Here is a 24,591-nt window from a genome sequence, read left to right on the forward strand (position 1 = left end):
TGTACATCTCTCCCACTAGACTAAAAGCAATCTTGAGGTGAGAACTGTGTGTATTTTTGTCATCACCAGTGCCTGTGCAAAGAACACGTTCAGTGGATATAGATTGAATGAATAAATAACTGAATGGGTAAATGAAGATAATAGAATAATAGTAGACCTCTCAGATTACTGTAAGGCTCAGAAGAATTGGTTTAAGTGAAAGCCTTCATGGACCATTAAGCAGCACGTGTTACTGTCACAGGTTCTCTCTCCTGGGCCATCCCTGAAGGCCAGAAAGCTTCTGGCTCCTTTTCAACCAAAATAGTTCCATTCTTGTCTCCTTCCAGGCACCTCGCAAGTCAGAAAAATGGACAAACTACAGATGATGTTCCTTGGGAGTTTATGATCAGGTATGTGAGAGATGGTTTTGTCTCTTGAATGCTGCGGTTTCCTTGTATTTACCCATTGTATTTACACTCATTGGAGCTGTAGCTGCCTGATGCTGGGCAGTAACTTGGGAAAACACAGGGAAAACGCAAATGAGATCCCTCTACAATTGGTGTTTATAGTCCTGAAGTCCGTATCTAATCAAAATCATCCATAAACTCCTTTACTATCTCCCTCTTTCATTCGATACATTTCCGAGTACTTTCCCTATAATAATAACAACAATAAAAAATTCCAAGTTTACTAGACACTTACTATATGGCAAGCAGGCTTCAGGTCAAAGGTCAGCTTTCACCAACTTCTCTCAAAACCCTCAGATGGGTACTATCTTTATTTTATCCCTTTCAGATGAGGAAACTCAGGTTTAGAAAATTCTATCAACTTGACCATAATCACACAACTAGTACATTTTGGAGCTGAGACTCAAACCCCTATCTGAACCAAAGTGTGCCCTTGGATTTGGGGATGGGTGGAGGTGGTGTTTGCCACTGGGAAGAATGGTGAGAGAAGAGAGAAAAGCAGAGTTGAGCGGAATAGTAGGGTGTCCCTCTAGTGACCCCCACTCACCCAACCCTCATAATGGTGGTCCTTGGTGAGGCTCACATGATGAAATAGTGATTATTTTTCCAGAAGAAAAATTCTAACTTTAAGCGCAGTAGTAACAGTTATGAATTATTTCTGTGTAGCTGGCTTGCGAGATGGAAAAGACAAAAGTATCAGTTCAAATGTCTTTGAATAACCTTTAAAAAAGACAGTATTAATGACATGAAGTTACCCAAGACTAGTATTAAAGGGTCTTTTTTGTATCTAAATGTTCATTTGGATAACTGCAATGTATAACACTCAAGAAGTGTGGATTTTATGGGCTTTAGGTTCACTATACGCAAATCCTTTATTTCCAAAGCCCACATTGCAGAGCTTGGAGCAAGACTTTCCTTTCAAGATTGTTATGAAAGTGGACAGTTGTTGAAGATATATTTTCACAATTCACTTGGTCAAAATGTGAGTTGCTAGTTCGTTGGTCCAGCACCAAACAGGAACCCCATTAAGTGCATACTCTTACTATGGAAAATGAGAATTCATTCCCAGATGTGGTTTCCAGGAATATCTCACAGTGAAAAGCAAAAATTGATGCAGAAAAATTTGGGAGACTGGAAACCACTTGCCTTTTGTTCCCTTGCAGAGATCATTAGATTCTTGATAAAATCCCACTGTGTATGGCTTATGCTTATGAGCTAAAGTAGTGTATCCTTTAACAGGGGGAGCCTTTCTCATAAGACCATTAGAACTCCTCTCTAGTAGTGCTGACTGGATGCAAATGAGGGGGGGAAAGCACATTGGTCATTCACCAGTGCACAGCATCCAAAACAGAAACAAGAAAACTCATGGTAGCCATCAAGGTATGCTTGGTGTCTAGGGTGGCTGGAGGTGATGGAGTCATGATGTCTTGATATGGTGTGTGCAACTTTGTGGTGGACAGAATGCTGGGCCGGCAGGTGGCTGGACCCAAAGTGACCAGACATGTCAGAGTGTGTTACAGATTGAACCAGTCTGGAAAATATTATTCTAATATCTTTCTCCTTCCCCTCTCTGGCCCCTTCCCTCCACCCTCCATTTCCCTCTAGGAATGTGGGCTATAAAAGATGGGCAAGTGATTAGATGCAAAACTGACAGAGATAAGTGTACTGTGCATTGTAATACGTCCCAGAAAGTTCATGTATTTGTTAGGTACTCAGTGGAAATACTCTGAGAAATACTGTTTTACGAAATCTATGCATATGACCACACATATATGAGCAATCTTTGCCAAAATTGGGTCACAGTTTTTAAATGAGACCTATGGCCCTATAGAGGTCAAGTTCACCAGTCTGTCTGAAACCCAAAAGAGAGCAGTGGACAGAAACAAAGGCAGGGTGTAGCTCAGAATCTGTCTCAACCCTCCCTCTCCTCAAAAAAAAACCACACACAGCCCTGGAGCCCACACACTGATTGCCAGGCCCCCCAACCCTCCAGCCTCTCTACCGGATTCCGGAGACTCAGCAAACAAGTACCCCAGGGCCTTGATCAATTGCTTGGACTCTTCTAGCAGGTGAGTCACAGGAAGAGGCGTGAGAAGGTTTTGGTTCCCCTACAACCTTCAGGAGAGGCTGAGAGATGACTCCTCAGCCAGGCCCTGGGAAAGTCAGTGGCCACACAAGGGCATCTACTCTAGTATTCCCCGGACAGTGAGTCCTTCCCAGATAGACTTTGGTTTCCCTGCCACACTGAATTCCACAGAAACGTAGGCGCCCCCTGTGAGCCCAGCTCCATGCCAGGCACTGTGGGTAGGCCTTTGTTCTCAGGGGCTCAAAGCCTCAGGAGTCTGACTCGCAAATAGACCAGACTCCCCAGTGTGGCAAGTGTTACTACTGAAGTAGGCCCCAAGTACTATGGGGTGGGGTGGGGAATCCAAAGCAAGGAGAAATGCTTCAGGCAGTCAAGAAAGGAACTGCTATCCCAGGTAGGAGGAAGCGCACGTGCAAAGGCATGGAGACCTCAGAGCCTGGTGTGCCTGGAAAATACCCGGGGGTGGGGGTGGGGGGGAGCATGATGGGGACATAAGGAGGGTGTGGAGAAGCGGGATGAGGAGGGGTTCAGCAGGGAGCAGGCCTGGCAGGTCTTGGAGGCTACACTTTGTCTGCAGAGCTCTGAGGAACAGTTGGGGAGTAAGTGGAGCACTGCAGCCATATCCAGGGGCAGGGCACTGTCCAGGGGCAGGGAACTGTGTTCAGCCCCCTAGCACTTAGCGCCCCCCCACCTCAGCACTTTCTTTGGCACCTCCCCAGGCAGCATAAGCAGACACAGCTGGGTGCAGCAGGAAGACTTTCTGGGTGTGTGGGTGCCAGGGGTGGGCCCTTAGCAAGATTGTGCTGTTTCCGTTTAGACATAGATCTTTTAGCAAAAAGATGTAAATCCTTCCTCTGTTAGTTTCCTGTGGGACTTGCGATTAAAAGAGAACCCTTGAACAGAAGGGGCTCTAGCCCTGTGGCAGACTGCTGGCTGACAAATCCAAAATCCAGCCTTCCCTTTTCCCTTAGTAACAGAACCACAGTTTAAGCTGAGCACCTACTGCCTGGGATAAAAAAAACCCTACATTCAAGCCTCTTTTTCAACTGGGTGGGAATGTGTGACTGAGTTTGAGCCAAAGCACTAGACGTGGTAGGGTTTTGTGGGCCTTCTGGGAAGGCTGCTTGAAGGGAGCCCAGTCTCCTATGTGGCTTCTCTATTGCCTTTCTGTTTTCCTTCTTTAACAAGCCTGTAACTTGTATGTGATGGCTGGAGTTCCAGCAGACATCTAGAACCAGGAGGAGACCTTCTGGGCACAAGTCACACATCGGGTGGTGGGCCCATGATAATGAGTCCCCACACCAGACCTGGTCCGAGTTCCTCTGGACTTGTTATCACATGAGAAAAAAACAAACATTTATCTGGTTTGATTCACTATTATTTGGGGCTTGTCACGTATGTGCAACTGGACTTAAAGTTAACTGATACAAACTTCAATTGTCTCATTTTAGGAGGGAGGCATTTGTGACCAGGGAAGTAAAGTGACTTGATCACGATTACCCAGCTAGTTTACCCAGAAGCTGTGTCTCTTCTAGCAAAATGTCAAGGGTTTTCTCACCTCCAATTCAAAGTATTTCTTGAATCTAGGCATGCAGGGCCATGTGGTGCAGTAGTTCAGAGCGAGGATCATGAAGCTGGACCTCCTGGATGCAAATCTCAGGGCTACCACTTGCTAGCTGAGTGACCATGAGCAGTTCCTTAGCCAACCTCAGTATTCTCATCTGGAAAATGGGGCACTTTTATGCTTCATTCACTTAGTTCACCTCCGAGAATTTGCAGCTCAAAGAGGAAAGGGCAACCTGCCCTTGCATTTATTGAGAGCACTCATTGCAGTCATGAATCCAGCAGACATCTGTCAGCCATTGAATTGGCACTCGCACACGGGTTGCCGAGGGTTACTGCTACACTGAGATCTTTCACTTTTTTATTAGCTTGCCCTGCTAAATGAAATGGTGACTTCCCCTTTTGCCTCCAAAAGAACGTGAAACCCGAATTCCAGAAATATGACACAAGGAAAAGCAGCCTTGAATAAGGCAACTGGCCTGACCCTTCACCCAACCTTCATAACAATTGATGTTACAATCAAGTGCCACTGTGTCCCCATTTGAGTATGCTCACAGGACTATGTGGACAGAGCTAGTTCCCTCACGTGTTAAATTCAGTGGTTCCAGAAGGAATTGTAAGCCAACGAGCAAATGTCATAACAGCACACAAGAGGACTGTGTTTTTTAGACAGAAAATGCTCTTCGTGAAAGCAGGGGGTGGAGACATAAAATAGTCATTAAAAGCTCAGTTTCCCATGCAATTTCTCTGATCTGAAATATATATATAATGGTAAATTTTAAAAATCGTTGACCACCTGGTTTACACCTTTCTGAAATGACACAATTTGTCAGACCATATCTCATTCACCTTCACAATTCACTGTATAGATAAACATAGCATTTCCATTTGAGAAAAACAGGAAAAGCAAGACATGTTGTACTTTTCCCAGACAATGTAGCAAGAGCCCCATTTCTAAACCCTGGCTCAGTTCTCTCTCTCTTAAATCTAAGCAATATCTACAAGCTCTCCTTGAGAAGGCGCCCAGAACCCATTTTGGAATAAGGGACAGTGTCTTTGTATTCTGGGGTTGACACCTACTCTGCCTAACTCACGGAAAACAAGTCCACATGGTGAAAGCCCTTGGCAAAAATGAAGTGTGCCCCACATGTGTAAGATAATAAAGAAGAGACGTTCCGGAGGTAAATACCCACAGTAACTGAAGATACTACAGCTATCTACAGCTTGTCCTGTCTCACCTTGGTCGGTGGCAGCAGAATGCATTTAGCTTAATAATACCAGACATAGCAGAGTCATGTGTGTCACTCACCAGCCAGGGACACGAAGAGCACCACCGCCGGAGATTGCTGCCAGGGCATGACTGCGGCTGCCAGAGGGAGCCGTGGCCTTGCCAAGGGCGGGTGCCGCTGCTCTGTTGCTGCCACGCTTAGCACAGCTGGGTCTTCCCTAACGGCTGGAGGAGGCTAACTCCTGGGCAGCTTTCCTCATTCACTTTTGGCAAAGGAACCGAAGTCATTTACATAATGAGAAGTAGCTGAAAGCCCCTCCCATCCAGCTGGTGTGCTGAGTGGGGAAGGAAACCACAAGTGGCCCTTGGGAGAAAGCAGACACTTTCATCTTTGCTTTAGTGTTTGTGAGGGCAGGGATGGGGGATGAGGGATGGAGGCTGGGGGTACCCCTCACTCCCCCTGCCAAGGTAAAGGGCATCTGAGATCATTTCTCCACAAGAGTGGGTGGATCTGTCATAGTGCCAGCACCTTCTCTCATAAGTTGGGGCTTCACTTTCCTCTAAGACCTTGAGTATATTTCTGTAAACCCAGAGACTCTTCTCAGCCAGGAGACAATCAGGGCCTCAGTCATGAGGGTGGGCATGAGTCTAAACTCTGGCTAGAGCACTGTCTTTCAATGTGTGGATTCACAAAATGTCCGGGGCAGCTCTGGTGGATGCATGGCCACCTTATCAGGGCCTCACCCGAGAACCTCAGCTTGTGAGGAGGGGAGGAGCATCAGCTTAGAGTCTGGGTTTGAACCTGGCCCCACCAACTCCCAGCTCTATGACCTGGGTAATCTCTCTGAGCCTCGGTTTCTTCTGCTATATTATGGGGAAAATAATGCCTCCTCCCAGGTTGTTTTACAAACCAAAACTTCCTGGAACACAAAAAATACTCAATATCTCTGAAAGGCAACTTTTTCATGTCTTATATCCTTCCTTTATTCATTAGGCAAAATGGTGCTACTCTATCTCTGAGGCCTGTGAATTCAAGTGGAGAATATACATCAGGGCAGTATATTAGGGTACCCTCCTGGTTAGTGGGTTTAGGGCTTCCAGCTTAGTTTCAAACCATTTCCGTAAAAACAACTTTGGCTGTAACTATTTTATTTTACTATGTTGCACCTAACATTCAAACTTATCAACGCGAGTAGTATATTTCCAAATTGAACTTGTGTGGTTGACGGTGAAGATTAACTTTTGCCAGTCAACCTAATTTCAGCAACTACCTTTGTCATGTGATGGTCTTTGAGCCAATTTATTCAACAGACAGTAATCGAGCAGATGGGTCTAGTCTGTTCCACTGATAGAATTTTCTATGCTTATTTCGAGATCAAATGGCCTTGATTGCTGTAGCTTTATAATAAACCTTGAAATCAGGTATTATTAGCCTTCCAACTTTGTTCTTCTTTAACATTCTTTTGGTTTCTCCCTTCTGACTCCCTAATTCCTTCTCTTATGCTTTAAATTAGCCAATAGAGAGTGAACCTGAAAAACCCTACACACTCTGAGACAGGTTAGTTAGCACGTTGTTAGGGTGGTCCCTGGTGGAATAAACAAAAGGCAGCCATATTCTGGAATGTCTCCTTCACTCCAGGACAAAGATATAAGAATGCGCCTTGAGGTTAATAAATTATCTCATAAATCCCTTTTGGCCAAAAAGAGCAGATCTGATAGATAGGAATGAGTTCATTAATCCCTTTAGGGTGGGCAAACAGGACAGATCTGATAGATGAATTCCATTAGAAGACACCAGCTCCCTTCTCCAAGCAGACAAGGGAAGATATAAAAGTAAGAGCTTTAGACTCAGTCACTGGGCACCCCATTCAGGATTCCCTTCCCGATAGGGAGCTGTAACCCTTTACTTTTAATAAACGATCCTCTTTTACAACTCTCACCTCTCCTTGGTCCATGCTTCCATTCTTCTCTTTCACGAGACACGATCCCGGCACACTCATGGAGAAATATTCCTACGTGGACTCTACCCTCAGACCCTAATAACAGCAAAGCCCCATGTCTGCTACTCTCTGTCGCTGTCTCTGATGGCCTCACTGTATGGCCCTCGTGTGTGCCATGTACCCTCCAGGACCTGTGAGTAATAAACTTTGTTCCTCGAAGTTCCCCCATGGTTTCTTGCTGAAGTGTGTCCTGCAATTATAATAAGAACCACAAGGACTGGCCAGTCACAAAATTGGCCCCACAGCACTGGTGGGGTAAATGTCTGTGGGGGCTCACCATGAGGAACACAACCTGGGCAAGTGCCTCAGGTATTCCTAGCCTGTAGCATCACTATCAAGAGAATGAGACCAACACAGCAGAGGGGGAACACAATTCAGCCCGCAACTATTATCTGTCTCATTAAATGTTCTGTGTACACTTCAGAAGAGTGTGTGTTTTCTTCTGTTGTTCTATAAATGTTAATTAGGTTAAATTGGTTGATAATAATCAAATATTCTATATTCTTACTGATTTTCTTTTGTTTTATCCATTCTTGCAAGAAAGGAGTTGAAATATCTGACTATAATTGTGAATTTGACTATTTTTTCCTTGCAGTTCTGTTTTTGCATTGTGTATTCCAAAGTTCTGTTATTGATGTGTAAGCATTTAGAATTGATATGTCCTCTTCATGGATTAACCACTTTATCATTATAAAATAATCTTTATTCTTGGTTATATTCTTTGTTCTGAGACCCACTGTGTTTTACAATAACATAGTCATTCTGGTTTTCTTTTGAATAGTGGTCTATCTTTCTCCATCCTTTAAATCTATTTGTGTCTTTATACTTTGAGTGTATTTCTTGTAGGCCATAGGGTAATTTTTTTGTTATTAAATATCCAATTTAACAATCAATCCTTTTTTTGCATTTAAAAAAAAGATTTTTACTAAAATATAGCTAACAGAACAATATTTATTAGTTTCAGGTATACACAATCACTCCTTTTTAATTGGTGTGTTTAGACCTAATATTGATATGATTATGTTTATATCTAGTGTGTTGGCAATTGTTTTCTATTGTTCCTCTGTTCATGGTTTCATTTCTCCTCTTTCTTTGCCAACTCTTGGATTACTTGTCTTTAAAATTCTATTTTATCTCATTTGTTGGTTTATTAGTTATAACTCTGTCATGTTATTTTAGTGTTTGCGTTAGAGTTTATAGTATATATCTTTAAGGTATCACAGTGCACTTTCAAATGATATTATACCACTTCATATATCAGAACCTACAACACTACACTTCAATGTCTTCCCGCCTGGCCCCTGTTCTATTGCATGCATGTTAATTCTGCACATTATAAACTCCGTAACATATTGTTACTATTTTTTTATTTAAACAGTCAATTATATTTTAAAGAGACATAAATAATAAGGAAAAAATTGTTTATACTCATGTGATTACCGTTTCTGGCAGTATTCATTCCTTTGTGTAGAACCTTGGGTTTTTTGTTGCTATAGTTACCCTAGGCACACCACACATTTCAGATTCCTCAAGTGTTGTTTGTGTTTAGGATATGAACTTGTTTGTCCAAATGTTTTTCTCAATCTCTGCTCCACCCTCAGCTTGAAGTCTTCCCTGCTGTGTCAGAAAGTCTCTCCATGCACCAGTAGCTCTCCCAGCTACCAGTATCCATTGTTACTCAGTAGTAGTCAATGCTTATTAGTTAGCCTGGAGGTGGTTAGGGGCTGAGGGGTGAGGTGTTTTGTCAAGAATACCCCTCAGTCGTGCAGGTACTATATCCCTGGGTTTTTCAGGGTGTGACCTTCAAAGTGTTTCTGTCTCTTCCCCCGCAGTAGTTTTGGGCCCAGCACATAGCCCACCCCTCCCCCACGATCAGAGGTTTGGTTTTTAGTCTGCTATCTTTCCCCAGCTGTGTTAGATTTACCAGACTCTAAGGGTGTTAAGTGTTCATTGCCCTTCCCTCAGCAGTCGGTTCTGCTTTTGTTCTTTAGGAGAGATGGGGCACTGGGATCTGAGCATGTTTCAGACCTTTCCTGTAGCAACTGGTATTCCCCTCCACCAGGTCTGTGCCAGGAAGGAAGCTCCCTCAAGATTTACACTAATCTTCTTTGAGAGCTCATTGAGATCATTGGAGAAAAGTCTGCAAGTGGATGCAAATTTCCTTTACACCTGTGGTCCCCAGGGTTTCTACTTTCTCTTGCAAGCCCACCCACACTGGGCCATGAACAATTTTACCTGAATTCTCCCTGACAGTGTTTACCAGCACCTGTCCCAGGTAAGCAAGTGCTGGTGTCCCTTCTCTCTTTGTAGGTGTCTGTTTTTCTTTAGATTTCAGGTTAGATGTTGCCTTGTGAACTCAGCTTTCTCATGAGTTCAAGTGTTGTGAATTTGCATATTTTCCAGATTTTTTTTTTTATCTTGCAAGTGTGGGGACAGTACTCTTTCTAGATTTCTACTTCTCAAGCAGAAGATATTTTTAACAGCTGCATAGAGTTCCATTGTATGTCAGTACAATACTTTATTAACCAGCTTTTAATTATTTAATATTATATTTGTTATCTACTGTTGCTTAACAAATGACCCCCAAACTTAGCAGCTTAAAACAACGAACGTTTATTATATCTCATGATCCTCTGGTAATGAATTCAAAAGCAGCTTAGCTGGCTTCTTCTGGCTCCGGTCTCTCATGAGGTTTCAGCCAAGACATCAGGTGGAGCTAAAGCCATCTGTAGGCTTGACTGGGCTGGAGAATCTACTTTCAAGGTGGTTCATTCACATGGCTGTCAGAAAAAGTCTTCACTTCCTGCCACATGGGTCATAGGGCTCCTTCAGTGTCTTCTCAACGTGGTAGCCGGCTTCTTCCTCAGTGAGTAATCTAAAAGAGAGAATGAGATAGAAGCCAAAAATGTTTTTTATAACCCAGTCTTGAAACTCTGTTACCATCACTTCTACCACATTCTATTTATTGTGTTTCCCTGGAAATAAGACCTAGCAGGACAACAGCTCTAATGCATCTTTTGGAGCAAAAATTAATATAAGACCTGGTCTTATATTATATAAGACTTGGTATTATTATATTATATTATATTATATTATATTATATTATATTATATTATATTATATTATATTATATTACAGGACCAGGTCTTATATAAGACTGGGTCTTATATTATAGTAAAATAAGACCAGGTCTTATATTAATTTTTGCTCCAAGAGTCATATTAGAGCTGATTGTCCGGCTAGGTCTTATTTTCAGGGAAACACGGTATTAGAATCACTACTACAGCCCACGCTCAAAGGGAGGAGTGTCAATATGGGGTACATTTTAACACTAACACAGACATTTAGGTAGTTCCACATCTCCCATCACTTGTTTTCCTAGTAAAAGTAATGTTAAAATGAACACGTATGTGTGTGTGTTTGTGTGTGTGTGTGTGTGTGTGTCTGTGTGCATTCATTTGTATGAGTATATCATTAAATTCCTAGAAGTGGAATTGCCAGATAAAATATACATATTTTACATTTTGATTGCCATTGCAAATTGTTTCCCAAAATTCTAGTACTAATTTAGTCTCACCAATAGTGATTTTGGCTTTCCTATAACCTCTCCAACACTGGATATTATCAAAGTTTTAAATATTGGACTGTCTGATCATGAAAAATGAATCTCACTGTTTTGCTTCTTTTTTTTTATTTATTAGATTTTGAATTTATTTTCCTGTGCATATTCATGTACTTTGCCCATTTCTTTTTCTATTATTGTTATTGATTTGTAAAGTCTCTTTATATACCAAGGAAATAGTCTTTGCCATATGTTTTGAAAATGTATTTATGATTTGACTGTTTGTTCTTTTATATTTTTTTCTACATATAAGTTTTTGCCTCTAACATACCCTAATTTTCTTCTGTAGCTTCTGGTTATAGTTTCTGCCTGGAAAGATTTCACCCTATTCAAAACTATTTTTCACATGTTTTGACTTTCATGATTCCTTTAAGTCACATAGTTGAATAATATGAATCATTTTAAGGTCTGAGGTAAATTTTTTCTTTCCACATTGCTACCACTTTCACACATAATTTATCCTTTTCCATTGTTCAGAACTAATTTGAAATGCCTCTTTTCATACTCTGAATTTTGAGATGTATTTGGGTCCATTACAAGATTTTTACACTTTGTTCTTCTTGTGGTTGTTTATTCTCACAGTACAGTAAGTCCTCACTGAACATCAGAGTCAGGTTCTTGGAAACTGTGACTTTCAGCAAAATGGTGTATAATGAAACCAATTTACCATAGGCTATTGATAGAAACAAGAGTTAAGTTCCTACAGCATATTTCTGGTCACAAAAACATCACCAAACTTCTGAACAAAGACCCCAAGCACCTCTAATGTTAAACATTAAAATAAATGTTAGCTATACAGACATTTAAGAAAGATTAATAAAAACAAGTGAGAGAATTATTTCCTAACCCGCTTCTTCCATTTCAGTGTCATGGAGGGCTGGAACCCATCCCTGCAGGTCAGGATGCAAGAACCAGCCGTGGACAGGAAGCCCTTCCATTGCAGGGCACACTCACCCACAGTCACTCAGACAGGGACAACTGAGACCTGCATCTTCACCTCACATGTACATCTTTGGGATGTAGGAGGAAACCCATGCAGACATGGGGAGAACATGCAAACTCCACCCAAACAGTGGCCCTGGCCAGGAATTGATTTTTTTTTCTTCTCATCAATGAAACAACATTGAATGAAACAACACTATTTGAGGATCTGATATATGTGTTCCCTGGCAAATTAAAATATGACATAAATTTATGATTTTTGCTACTTTAATAGTCATATTTGAAAGTTTATCCATAAAAACCACTAGCAGATTAAAGATGCAGTTAATAAATGTGTTATAGAGACTCAGTGAAATAATGTTTAATAAAGCTTTCTTATCTCATCTGACAATAAAATTGGAACTTAAGAGGTACTTCATACATGTTGAAAGAGCAAGCAAACGCTAGTGTGGTAATTAGCATCCTGGCCTACGAGTCGGAAGACCTGGTTTCTAGTCCCTGCTTGGACACATGTTGGCTGGGTGACATTGACACAGTAATAAAGTTGTAGCTGGGCAGTGGCCTCCTAGCTACTTTCCCAATCCCTTTTGTAGCTTGTTGGGGCCATTCAACAAAGGTGTTGTGTGCCATCTGCAGGTGGGCCTTCAAACATTACACATGCAATCTTCCAAGTTCTTTCTGCTTCCTGCGAGCTGGAAATCGGACATTCTGAGACCTGCTTCTGACTTTGTAGATACGGACAATATTCCAGGGGATGGTGGAAAAACTAGAAGGAAGGAACCTGGGACCCCAAATGAATACGCGGAGCCAAGCAGCCTGCATATCCAAATCAGGGCTGTTTCATGAGACAGAAATATTCTTGAAGTCACTATATTGTTGGCACTCTTTGTTACAGCAGCTCATCCCTTCCCTTTACCAACCCAGAAGGGATATTACATTCCAAAAAGAAAAGGGTTCTGTGGTCAAATAAGCTTGGGAGATGATGAGCTTAACAAACGCATGCAGACTTCCTTCTGCAAGAGTTCTCATATCCTTTAACCTACTAATTGGGATCAACCAAGGGAGGAATAGAATATGTGGAATTTAAAAAATGTATTTATAATTAGATAATTTTGTTATTGTGGGATTGACTCATTGAACCCTTACACTCTTCTGGCTATTCTGCAGAATATACTCTGGGAAATGCTGGTTTAGAGGATCTCTGATTTTTCTAATTATTTCCCAATGCGTGGCTGGTGTTTAGTATGGACTCAGACTCCTGCCAGATTTTACAGATCCAGGGTTGGTTTTAGCCAAGACACTTTCATTTGGGGCTATGGCATTCGCACTTCTCAGCAACCTGTTGAACTCTGAGTCCCTCTAGTGGGCAACAGGCTACATTGTAAAGCCATGAATGATTTGAACAACTTGGAAAAGAAGGCTGGAGGGTTTTATCTGATGGTTTTAGATTCTTTTCCATTTACTCAGATGGAAAGATGACACAAATTTCACTCACAGAAGAGCCACCTTTCCCCTCTCTGTTTTTAAGGAGTTGAAAAAATTGACAACTATTCCTGAGTGAGCTGTGTGTCCAGGCCCTGCGGCAGGGGACACAGTGTCTTCTGGGGGGCCTGTGTATCTGGCATGGCTTTATGAGAGTTATTCCATGGTTCCTGTCCCATACCACAGTCTACTATGAGCTCAGAAGAAGTCTGATTTCCCAAACCTAGCTTTCTCCCAGAGGACACCTGCAGGCAGAGTAAGCAGTGTGGGGCTTGGGCAAGGAAGCTAGAATGAAAGGTCAGAGTGGACCATCCTGTAGTACCTGACGGTGGCATCTGGGAACACCAGCCATGATGACTGGTATTGAAATGGCTCCTCTGGTCACCCACCTGTGATGTGAGGTTTGTGGAGAGGGTTGTCCTGCAAGGCTTTAGAGATCTGGGAACTTTGCACTCAGCCAGCACCATCAAGTGTGGCCATTTCAAAGATTCAGAAAACAACTGAAGTCCAAAAGATTGAGGAAGCTGGGCTGTTTCTGTAACGAGTGGCTGGCTAGTCAATGGTCAAAAGTGCTTCAGAGGATCCAAGTGATGTGTTTTCTGACTATTTAATAATCAGAATCCTGAAGATTCTGCTGTCCAGCTCTAGTTCTTATGTATTCTCATTGAGAAATGTATATATTGTGATTGATAATTGGAGAGACCAAAACAGAGAACTTTGCTCAGCAACCCATATTAAAGACTGACTGTATGAATATGTGTTATAAAAAGTGTGACCAGGGGCGGCCTGATGGCTCAGTTGGTTAGAGCACAAGCTCTGAACAACGAGGTTGCTGGTTCAATTCCCACATGGGATGGTGGGCTGTGCCCCCTGCAACTAAGATTGAAAACAGCGACTAGACTTGGAGTTGAGCTGCGCCCTCCACAACTAGATTGAAGGACAATGACTTGGAGATGATGGGCCCTGGAGAAACACACTGTTCCACAATATTCCCCAATAAAACTTAAAAAAAAAAAAGTGTGACCTAAGGCCAGAGGAAGGGAGAGGGACACAAGGAAAATGACATTTCCAGTAGCTGCAGTTTTCCATTTTCCCAACAGTCTCATCACACCCCTTCACAGACCCCACTACCAGCTGGCAGTGCCTGCTCCTCAGAGGGCTAACCTCAGCCATGGGGGACACCTCCAACCTCTTCCCTTTGTTCCCTCAGCCCTCCAGGTGGATAGCTGCTTCCTGCTGTTAAAATCTGCATGATATTTCATTGTTGGTTTTGTTTTCCTTTTAAAGTCTCCAATAGCTGAATAACAGTTATTTATATTAAATTCTCTCTGTCAAAATAACTAGTATGGTATCTCTCTCTAGATTGGATCCTGAATGATAGAATAAGTAATTCTAAACTAAATAATTCTGAAAATAAATATGTCTGGAAAATAAAATAAGTAAAAATACAGAAGGGAAAAAATTCAGAAAATAAAATGCTCAAAAATTAATAACTCTGAAAATAAAATAATTTAAATCAAATTTTAAAAAAACCAAATGACTAATAAAATGTAACAGTAAACAACCCAGAATCTAAGAGAACCAAAGTAAACAACTGAACATAAGCAACTCCAAAAATAATAACTAGGAGAAAACCCTTAAAATAACTAAAAACATCTTACTCTAAAACTAACTCAAAAATATGCAAAACATCTAGTGAGTTTTCAGTAGTCAAATAAACTTTAAAAAAAACAACTAAAACCTCCAATAACTAAAAACAGAATAACTATGAAAATAAATAACTCAGATATTAATCATTGGAAAGATAATTAAAAATAAATAATTCTATAGCTAATTAATTTGGAAATATATAACTCAAAACAAAATAGCTATAAATAAGTAACTAAAAATGAATTAACTCGAAAATTAATCTTTAAAATAACTATAAACAGGTAACTTTAAAGCTATGAAATTAAATAAAACTAAAAATTAACTAATAAAACTAAAAAAAATAGCTGAAATTGATTAAAAAATGAATAAATCTAAACGTAAATATCTCAGAAGTTACGTTGTAACCAGCCCCCTCTGAAAGGAAACAATCCTGGAACAAAGTACCACACGCACCACAAGCACGTGGGGATTAGGGGAGAGGAGTGGGGCGGGGAGAGGGGGGGCACTCGTCCACCCCTGTCGGGTGTGAGCCGGTTCTCCCCCCAACCCCCCCCAGGAGAAACTTGGCAACGTCTGGAGGCATTTTTGATCATAACAATTTGGGAAAGTGGGTGGGGATAGAGGCCAGGGTTGCTGCTAAACAACGCACAGGACAGCACTCACCTCAACTATCTGGCCCCAAACTCAAGTGCCGACACTGAGAAACCCTGGGCTGAGCCCTCCAGGCACGTGTGGGGCAGTTGGAAGTTACCCCCCGCCCCCCCATGCAGAGGGGTGAGACTGGACCACTCCTGAGTCTCCAAGAAGGCACCCCTGGCACTCCCTGCCAGGGAGGCAGGAGCGCAGGCTCCGAGGTCCCGTTGCTGACCTCTGCCTAAGGGTGGGCACCGCCTCTGCTAGCAGCAGCCTCCCCCCCACGCCCAATGAGGACGACTTGGGGCCGGGAAGCGCTGTTGTGTGGATGGAGTGTCAGTTCCTGGAGGAGGGGTCCTCAGACACCCTTCCCTCCTCCGCACTGCTTTTGTCGGGAAACTAGTCGTCTCCCCCGCAGGGGCCAAGCCAGTGGACACCTTAACGCTCCCCTCAGTTTGGTCTGTTGCCCTGAGATTCCAAGAACAAAGTCAGAGCAGCACTGGCTAACACATCGGCTTACTTTTCTTTCCTCTTTCACACTCACGTGTCCTTCTCATCACCACCGTCTTTTCCTCCCTGGATGCGCTCTCCCGCTTCCAGGACAGACTTGGCGGAACACGTTTCATAACTGTCGTCCAGCTGGAAAAGTCCGGAGAGCTGGAAGGGGACGGACAGTGATGCACCGTCAGCGTCAGCAGAGCCGGGTGCCCCCCAAGGTGATTCCCTGGGTGGGGCCGCCCCCGCTCTCCTAGGAGGCCGTTCAGGGTCCCAGTGGGAGCCCCTCATCACGGCCCCAAGCCAGCGCATTGCTAAGCAGACGGTGATATGAGCCATGCGGGCTGGCAGGGTCTGAGCCACTTTGCAGATGCAGTGATATCAGCGTCCTGGATTAGGCCAGGTCCTGAAGGGTAAGAATCATGAACAGGAGGGAGAGAGGGCTGGAGAGAGGCAGAGGAGGCAGGGGAAGCTCATGAACTGGAAGGAGAGAGAATATGAAAGAGGTAAAAAGGAAACAAATTACAGTCAGAGTGCTGCTCTCCTCCATATCTTCTGCCCCTTCACAGTCGTCAAAGGTTTCCATGGAGATAAACTCCCTGCTGGAGCAGCCTTGGGAAAGAAGGGAAGAGTTTGGGGGTCTGTGGGGGACGGGTTGGGAGGAGGGGTCCTGCTGCCAATGACAGGATGTTCCCAGGCACCCATGATCCCATCTCTAACTCCTACTCTCCCGACTTCTTTATCTGGGTGGGTGTGTGGTCTCCAGGTTCCCTTTTCCAACTGCAATTCTGTAACTGTGACTGAGAAGACGTGTTCACATGGCGTTCCCAGTCCTGTCTTGTGTCCTCCAAGAAAGTGCTGTCTTTTTGTGGTCGATGACCTTCATCTTCCCTCCTCCTTCCTCTCCCTCCTTCCCCACCTCTTGTCTTCTTGCCTCCAGTGCTCTCCCCTGATTCCTGCCCATTTCTCTTCTCCTTGGCAGCCTCTGCCAAATGTTGCTGCGCTCCCCATGGGAAATACAGAGAGACCAGTAAGTACATCCCGCCTCTCTCTCCATTGAATGGATTAATTAACCAGTCAGACACCACTGTGCACCTGTTATGTGCCCAGGCTCTTCCACACTGTGGGGAACAGCACACCCACCCCAAATACTGAGGCTGCTCTGTGCCTGGGGGGGAGGGGTCGGGACAACCGTGTAAGGGCCTTGGCCTGTTTTACAAATGAGGAAACTTAGATGAGAAAGGACTAGTCACTCGGCCAAGTTCCCTTGGCCTGTAAGCACTGCAGCTGGACTCTGTACCATCCCTGCTCTTTACCCCACTCTCTAAAGAGACGCCGTCTCTGCCCCACGCTGCTCAGGAAGCAGGTCAGGGAGGCAGCGGAAAGATCCCACACGGCAGCCCAGGCAGATGCTCAGCCCTCCCTTGGGAATCTGAGTGCTGGAGAGTTTCTGTTCAATGAGAAATCAGGGGGAAGGGGCAGGGGATATAGGGAGGGAGGGCATTCCAGGCTGAGGAAAGACTGAAGACAGGGAGCAGAAGGAGCCTGCGGCTGGGGGTGCGGTGGGGGCTCAGATATCTTTGGGAATAGGCAGCAAGCAAGTGGGAGGTCCCCAACCTGCTGCTCAGAGCACATACCCGCTCCCACCCCCAGCTTCCTTCTAGGGCGGGGCCCTGCCCAGAGCAGGTCAGTGGGGGCTGTGCAGGCAGCCAGACGTCCCCTTCCAGTCAGCCTTCAGAAACCCGCCTGTCACCTGAGGTTTCCAGGCAGCTGGACAGTCCTCTCAGATTAAATGAAGCAAAGCCTGGTTTAATTCCTGGTGCCAGGACTTGGTAGGGATGAGGCAGGAAGGGCAGAGGAGAAACTGGCTCAGGGAGATGCCTCCCACCACCGTCCTCCAAGTGTGACTCAGAGGTATTCGAGGTGACCCCCAGAGACCCCTCTTTAGGGTAGTCATCCAACCTGGGCCCCTGCATTGGGAGCAGACAGTGAGGATGAGGAATGGTGGTCCTGCCGAAAGGCTGTAGGGAAGGATCGGAGCAGCCCTGTCCTGGACCACCCCCTGCGAACACAAGGGGTTGTGTCATCTGGGTCCGCAGCCTCAGGTCCCCAGATAATGCTGGTGCCAGGGACCCCGAGCCACCTGCTGGGAGGCTGGGGTGGGGCCCTGACCTCCATCAGCTGTAGAACACCCACAGCCTGGGGTGGGAAGGGCTGGGAAGCAACAGGGAACTGAAGGACCTGACAAGTTTCAGGCACTCCGCAGTGCAACTGAAGGGAGATGCACATTTTACATCCCAACACAGTGTACACACTTAAGTGCATTTATAAAATTAAAAGTTATGCACCAATATTACCCTTATAGTGTGTGACGTCATCTATTATTTTGTTCTGTTCTATTTTATTGTTCTGTTGTGTTACTTTCTATTCTGTCCTACTCTGGGAGATCGAGGAGGAGAGGGGCTGTAGGAGGTGGTGGGGTCACCCACAGTTACCTCACCAGACCCTTTGAGGGAGCGTTTCTCCTGAGACAAACTGCAGCTGCTGTGCGTGTGCCCTCAGGTGTCTCCCCCTGGGCCCTGGGTGGCAGAGACAGTGCCCTATTCATCTAGTACTCCCATGGGCCCTGGAAGAAACCAGAATTCTTAGAACCAGCAAACCTTGGAGAACGTCCCTCAGTCAAGCCCCTGGTTTTATAGGGGAGGAAAATGTAGCTCACAGGCTGCCGTTTACTGTACCTTTGTCATGTCCACATTTAATCCCTTCCTCTTGGATTCACTGGCCATGGGTTCTGTGATCCCAAGTCTTAGGTATTGTCTTAGGTACCATGGAGGTGACAGCACTGAGGGAACCCCAGAATCTTGGACTCAGGCTCTGGTACCATGTTTCCCCGAAAATAAGACCGGGTCTTATATTGATTTTTGCTCCAAAAGACACATTAGGGCGTATTCTCAGGGGATGCCTTATTTTTTCATGTACAACAATCTACATTTATTCAAATATAGTCATGTCATCTTCTTCTGGAACACCATCATAACGTATTTAATGCTCTGTCTTAACTGGGGCTTATTTTCGGTGAAACATGGTAGGTTACAGGCACATGAATGAACAAATGAGGCCCACTGCCGGTGGCAGGAGCAGGGGCTTTGTGGTCAGTCAGGCCTGAGTGCAGTTCTGACTTTGCCAATCACTCACTAGCTGTGTGATCTTGGATAAACCACTGACCCTCTCTGAATATCAGTTTCCTTGTCTCTAATATGGGGGTAATATTTATTTTGCAGTGTTGATGTTAGCAAAAGTGCTTATAAACTAAAATGTCTGGTACATCATAGAACTTTAACAAATGATACCTATTATGATTATTATTAATAGTAATTATAATGACACTGAACAGAAGTTCTCAGAACAGCTCTGGGCATTTCAAGTGTGCTGTTATTACTCACATTTGGGGGAGATTTGTCTGCCATTGTCTTCATCTTCATAAATATCTGGAGGAGGAAATAAATTATAAAGGTAATAAATGAACGGCTTTAAAAGGAAATACAGAGCACACAAACACACACACACACACACACACACACACACACACACACACATCAGAAAAAACAAACCAAAACCTAGGCCCGTGACAAATATTCAATTTGAATACAGCAATATATTAACTGATGGTTTCCTTCTTGGAAAATGAACAGAATAGTACCTCAAGGTCCAGCAGTGAGTTGGGAAGATATACCCTGAGTCTCTGGGCACTCCCAGCCCATGTACCAGAATAGGCATAACGTGGTGGAGAAGGACAAGAGGAATGGGAAAGGTGGGCCATGAAAATACATGCTGCTAAGGACTGGGGTGTGGCCTCTTTGCCTCCAGTGGACGATCTTTATACCTCACGTCACATAAATTCTAAATGGTTTGGAGAATTTAGTTTTAGCACTTACTGTTTAGAATTCTAATCTTTTATTTTGCTTAAAATATCGAATGAAACTTATTAACAAGTGAACTCATTCGTGAGTTTAAATTATCCTCATCAGAATGCCTGTTTTGGACAAATTGCAGACTTTGAAGATGAAGTCATGGCATTTCCCACGCCATGCACTAGATGGCACAAAGGGACCACAGTGGAGCCTGCCGGTTCAGAGGCAGCTCTCACCCCATAGATTTCAAATGGGCAAACTATTTTTATTTTCTTTCAAACTAGATTTTTCTCTACTCTTTACAATTATGCAAAAACTTTTTAAGGACCATCTCTACCACATGAACTAAAGTACATAATTTTCACGTGGGGGCGGGGGTGGATGGGTGGAGAGCTGCCTTCAAGTAAATGCCTAAGCCCCTGGAGGAACAAACGTGGGGAACTAGTTGCTAAAGATAATAAGCTAACACTAGACTGAATCCTCACAGGCAGACTTTACAGTATTACCTTTTGTACAATAAACGATGAAAAGAACGTAAGCACAAAGAGGTTAAGTAATTCATCCCAAGAGATGGAGCTGGATTTGAGCTGGGGTCCGTAAGCCTTCAGCGCTTGAACCCTTAACTGTCAGTGCTGTGCTGCTCACCAAGCTTCTTCCCTGCCTTCTAGGAGGTAACTCAAGGGGTCACTTTCTGCCTAATCCCTCCCAGGAGCTCTCCAGAGCTCACAAAGGAGCAATCTCCAGGATGTTTTCATGGGTAGTAGGCTGGGTTAGCATCATTTGCTTGCTGGCCCAGAGTATAAACTTGTACATTAGGTTGGTCTATATCTGAAGTGTCCATTTCCTTTGCAAACCTGTCTTTGGCCCAGAGAAAGGGAAGCACTCCTAAACATCATTCAATTAATTGTTTTCAGAGTCTACATATTCTCATGACACTTTTTTTTTTTAAGTGCATTTTCTTAAGTCGTCAAAGTCCTTGCCCGCTTCTAGGGGAGTCTGAGCTGGCTGTCTTCGTGGCTAGAAACTGGGGTCAAAGTGGCTAGGAACTTGGGTCAAAGGAATTTCACAACTGGGAAACCATCTTGTAGCTCAGCAACCAGCTGCTTTCAAATGTTCCGGGTTGGAACAGGCCCACCGTTGGGTAGTAGATGTAAAGGACAAGCTATGTGCCTAGTTGGGTTCAGTCAAAGCCTTGCCCATTTCAATCAGAGATTTAAAGGGAATTTTTCAATACGACTAAAATGTAAAGCCCCCCAAACTGTTTGTGTAGTATAGCTCCACATTTTTTTAAAGTATGCATTTCTATAACAAAAAGTCTGGGTAAAATATTTACAGTGGTTATCTTGTTTATGTATGATTTGCATTTTATTTCTATATATTCTACATTTTTTATAATCTACATATATATTCTCTTTATAATCAGAAAAGGAAACTTCAAATAGTTAAAACCAATTGGTCAGATATCTAAAATAACCCACAACTTCACCAGAGACGACTGTTTGCTAGAACTCATTTTCTTCATCATAAGAGGGCATGAAATAATTTTGAATAACAAAAAAGTAATAAGAAAAATAATGAAAGTAACTACATTATCTAAGTCTAAAAAGAAATCCCACAAAAACCAGCAAGCAATCCTAAGTACTACACTGGATGGTTCACAGGTATTAAAGAAGTCCTGCCACCCCCAAGACCCTGAGGGACCAGATAAAGGACCCACAGTTAGACTTGTAAGGATGGGTGTGGGGAGAGGGAAGGTGGAGGGGAGGGGAGAGGGGGAGCTGTGGCTCTCCAGGGTTAGCAGACAGGTTCTTCCTCTGATACCTTTGTGGCAGAATGGTTATTCACATTTTATGTATGTTTAAATGGCCAGGGCTTTGCCAGTCAGGGACAAAACTGAATTCAGAATTCAAAATTTTCAGCACAATCCAAGAGGCTAAAATACTATGCACTTCACTCCTTTATGTTAACCAATAGCACTGGAATAAATAGCATACTCATCAGTTCTGTGAGAGCCATCATGAAATCGCCCGGGCTCTGTGCAGAATTCCCACCTTCCCACCTTCTCCCACCCCGGCCTTATTGCCACTGGCACCAGGAATCCTATCACGTGGTCATTTGACCAGCAGGCAAAGAAAGCAGTTGCCACCCTAGAGGAACTGATCACGCTGAGGGGTCAGGCTGTTACTAAATAGAGGCAGAGAGGAAGGTGTCGGGCGCTCTGGTGACTCATGGGACATTTCCCAATACTCCCATGCCCACTTGTAATTGTAAATGGGCAAGTAAAAGAGCAATAGCCAGACAAGAGTCTGGGACGCCTACTACGCACGCCACCAGCAGGACTGCCGGATGAGGAGGAGGGGGATCTAGAACTAGTGGGAGGGACATGGTGACTTAAAGGTACAACCCAAGGACCCACGGCAGTAGCACAGACACAGATTCAAGTTAAGTGTGATTCTTACTATGTCTCCTGGCGGAAATGTCCTTGTTGGGAACCAATACCTCTAGACCCACTGAGACTAAAATTGGGGACAGGGAGTATGATAATGAATAAGGTCACAACTCATTTGACCTCTTGGCTCCCAGATTCATATAATTCTGCCTACCGGGGGGCACGGTGCCATAAAAATGGCCATGGGTTTAAGGTACATACTACATCCTGAAGGTTAGTACCCTAACCTCACAGTGTCCTGTCCAAAACTGCTGCTCATTCAAGAGGCTACTCTGCAGCTCTGTCAGGCTGGCCGCTCCCGAATGGGGTGGTGTAAGGTAGGATCGGTGGGCTGATTCTGTAATTATACGTCCATGGCTGAGTCTCTCGATCAAAGCAATGTTCTGTGGTTGACGAGACACTAAGTGAATCCTCCAATAATGATGCTGACTGAGGCACTGTGAGCAGCAAAGGCACACGTGTCAACCCCGCTCAGGATGAATCACTGTATTTTCCAGCATGGAGGGGGTCTCATGAAATCAACCATTCTCAAGGGATGGCATCCAGCTGGGGCTCAGCATCGGTCTCATGCTGGCAGGTTGGAGGGTCAACACTGGTAGTAGCTAGATCAGGCCCGATGGCAGGGAGCCCGTGCTGCTGGACCCACGCACAGCCTCCTGTTCTGCGCCCAAGGCTTCTTCACATATGAGTCCATTGTGCAGACACTGGGGTCCCGAGGAGGAAGCTGGCTGGCACCTGGTAACATCACCCAGTCGGCTTGGTAGTTTGGTAGCTGTTCTGCAGTGGTGGACACTAACGCATGATACAAAGATCCTCACATTTTGAGGTCATGTCCATAAAACTATGTGCCTCTTCCCCAGTCCAATTGTGTAACTGGTGCTAGTTATTGTCCTAAAAGGGGTTGGGAGGGGAGGTGAGGATATATCCTGAGAAGGGTAAGCATTCTCTTGTATGTCTCATTTCAGCCTTCTGCATAATCCTGAGAGGCGGGGAGAAGAAAGGTCTATCTCCAACCAGGAGGAATGGGTCGTTTCTGCCAGCCCAGCAGGGTGGGGGGCAAGGGCATGTACCCAGATTCCTCATCGCAAGTTTTAGGGTCCCGTTTCTTCTTTATCAAGGCCTGCCTTTCCTACTCATCTTCTGGCATTAGGACCCCAAAATGATCAGGCGCAGACTTGCCTCAGCAGAGATTTCATCCTTCTCTCAAGTCCTGCCCTCTGCTGTAGGAGGGGAGGGGCCAGACATTGGCAATGAGGCCGCCTGAGTCTCACACTGTGTCTGCCATGTGTCCATCATAATATACAGAATAGTTTCACTGCCCTAAAAGTCTCCTGTGTGCCATCTATTCATTCCCCACCCCCCACCCCAAACCCCTGGCAACCACTGATCTTTTTGCTATCTCCATAGTTTTGCCTTTTCCAGAATGTCATATAGATGGAATCATACAGTATGTAGCCTTTTTAAAACTGGCTTCTTTTACTTGGCAATATGCATTTAAGTTTCCTCCATGTCTTTTTGTGACTTGACAGCTCATTTCTTTTCGTTGCTGAATAACATCCCATTATGTAGATATACCATCGTTTGCAACTCATTTGAGTAAATATGAAGGAGTATGATTGCTGGACTTATATGGCAAAACTATCTCCAGCTTCATATGAAGCCGCCAAACTGTACCATTTTAAATTTCCACCAGCAATGAATGAGAGTTCCTGTTGCTCCATATACTCACCAGCATTTGGTATTTCCAGTGTACTGCACTAGTCTTCACAACATAACTGAGGTTTTTCTGTTTTGTTTTGTTTTAGGTTTGGCCAATCTTCTAAAGCGTTGACTGGTTTTGTGAACCTAACTAGTGAAAAAGTCTCCAAACTCACATCGACATGACAGTCATTCCCTCTCTTTCTGTCTCCTGAAACCAGCCTGCTTTCCGCATGTGTGTGCACACAGATACACACAGACATCTATGTACACAGTCTATAACCAAGCATAGATGAGGACACACAACTAAATATTACCCATTCTTCTGCTCACCTCACTCCTTTGGGTTTGATGACCTTAATTTAGCAGGATAAAGACAGGAGGAA

At 44.1% G+C, this 24,591-nt stretch overlaps 2 protein-coding genes across 17 annotated transcripts in view; both read right to left on the reverse strand.

Moving 5' to 3' along the window:
- LAMP3 (lysosome associated membrane protein 3) overlaps positions 1–5,592 on the reverse strand; it is a 30,583-nt gene extending 24,991 nt beyond the window's left edge. For both annotated transcript variants that reach the window (XM_019735836.3, XM_019735835.3), the window contains exon 1: positions 5,405–5,592. In XM_019735836.3, coding sequence (XP_019591395.3) covers positions 5,405–5,453 — 49 coding nt within the window. In that variant the 5' untranslated portion in view covers positions 5,454–5,592. The remainder of the gene's footprint in view (positions 1–5,404) is intronic.
- A 4,328-nt stretch (positions 5,593–9,920) lies between these two features.
- MCF2L2 (MCF.2 cell line derived transforming sequence-like 2) overlaps positions 9,921–24,591 on the reverse strand; it is a 210,309-nt gene continuing 195,638 nt past the window's right edge. For 5 of the 15 annotated variants that reach the window (XM_088793935.1, XM_088793936.1, XM_074328516.2 and 2 more), the window contains 4 exons: positions 19,591–19,635; positions 16,674–16,759; positions 16,173–16,309; positions 9,921–10,198 (listed from right to left, as the gene is read on the reverse strand). In XM_088793935.1, the coding sequence (XP_088650061.1) occupies positions 16,193–16,309; positions 16,674–16,759; positions 19,591–19,635 (248 nt within the window). In that variant the 3' untranslated portion in view covers positions 9,921–10,198; positions 16,173–16,192. The remainder of the gene's footprint in view (positions 10,199–16,172; positions 16,310–16,673; positions 16,760–19,590; positions 19,636–24,591) is intronic. The other 10 variants (XM_019735799.3, XM_019735801.3, XM_074328544.2 and 7 more) reach the window with 7 other exon arrangements.

The sequence above is a fragment of the Rhinolophus sinicus genome, chromosome 17 (genome assembly GCF_057876585.1).
Source record: "Rhinolophus sinicus isolate RSI-liver-muscle chromosome 17, RSI-T2T, whole genome shotgun sequence".
In the NCBI taxonomy this organism is placed as follows: domain Eukaryota; kingdom Metazoa; phylum Chordata; class Mammalia; order Chiroptera; family Rhinolophidae; genus Rhinolophus; species Rhinolophus sinicus.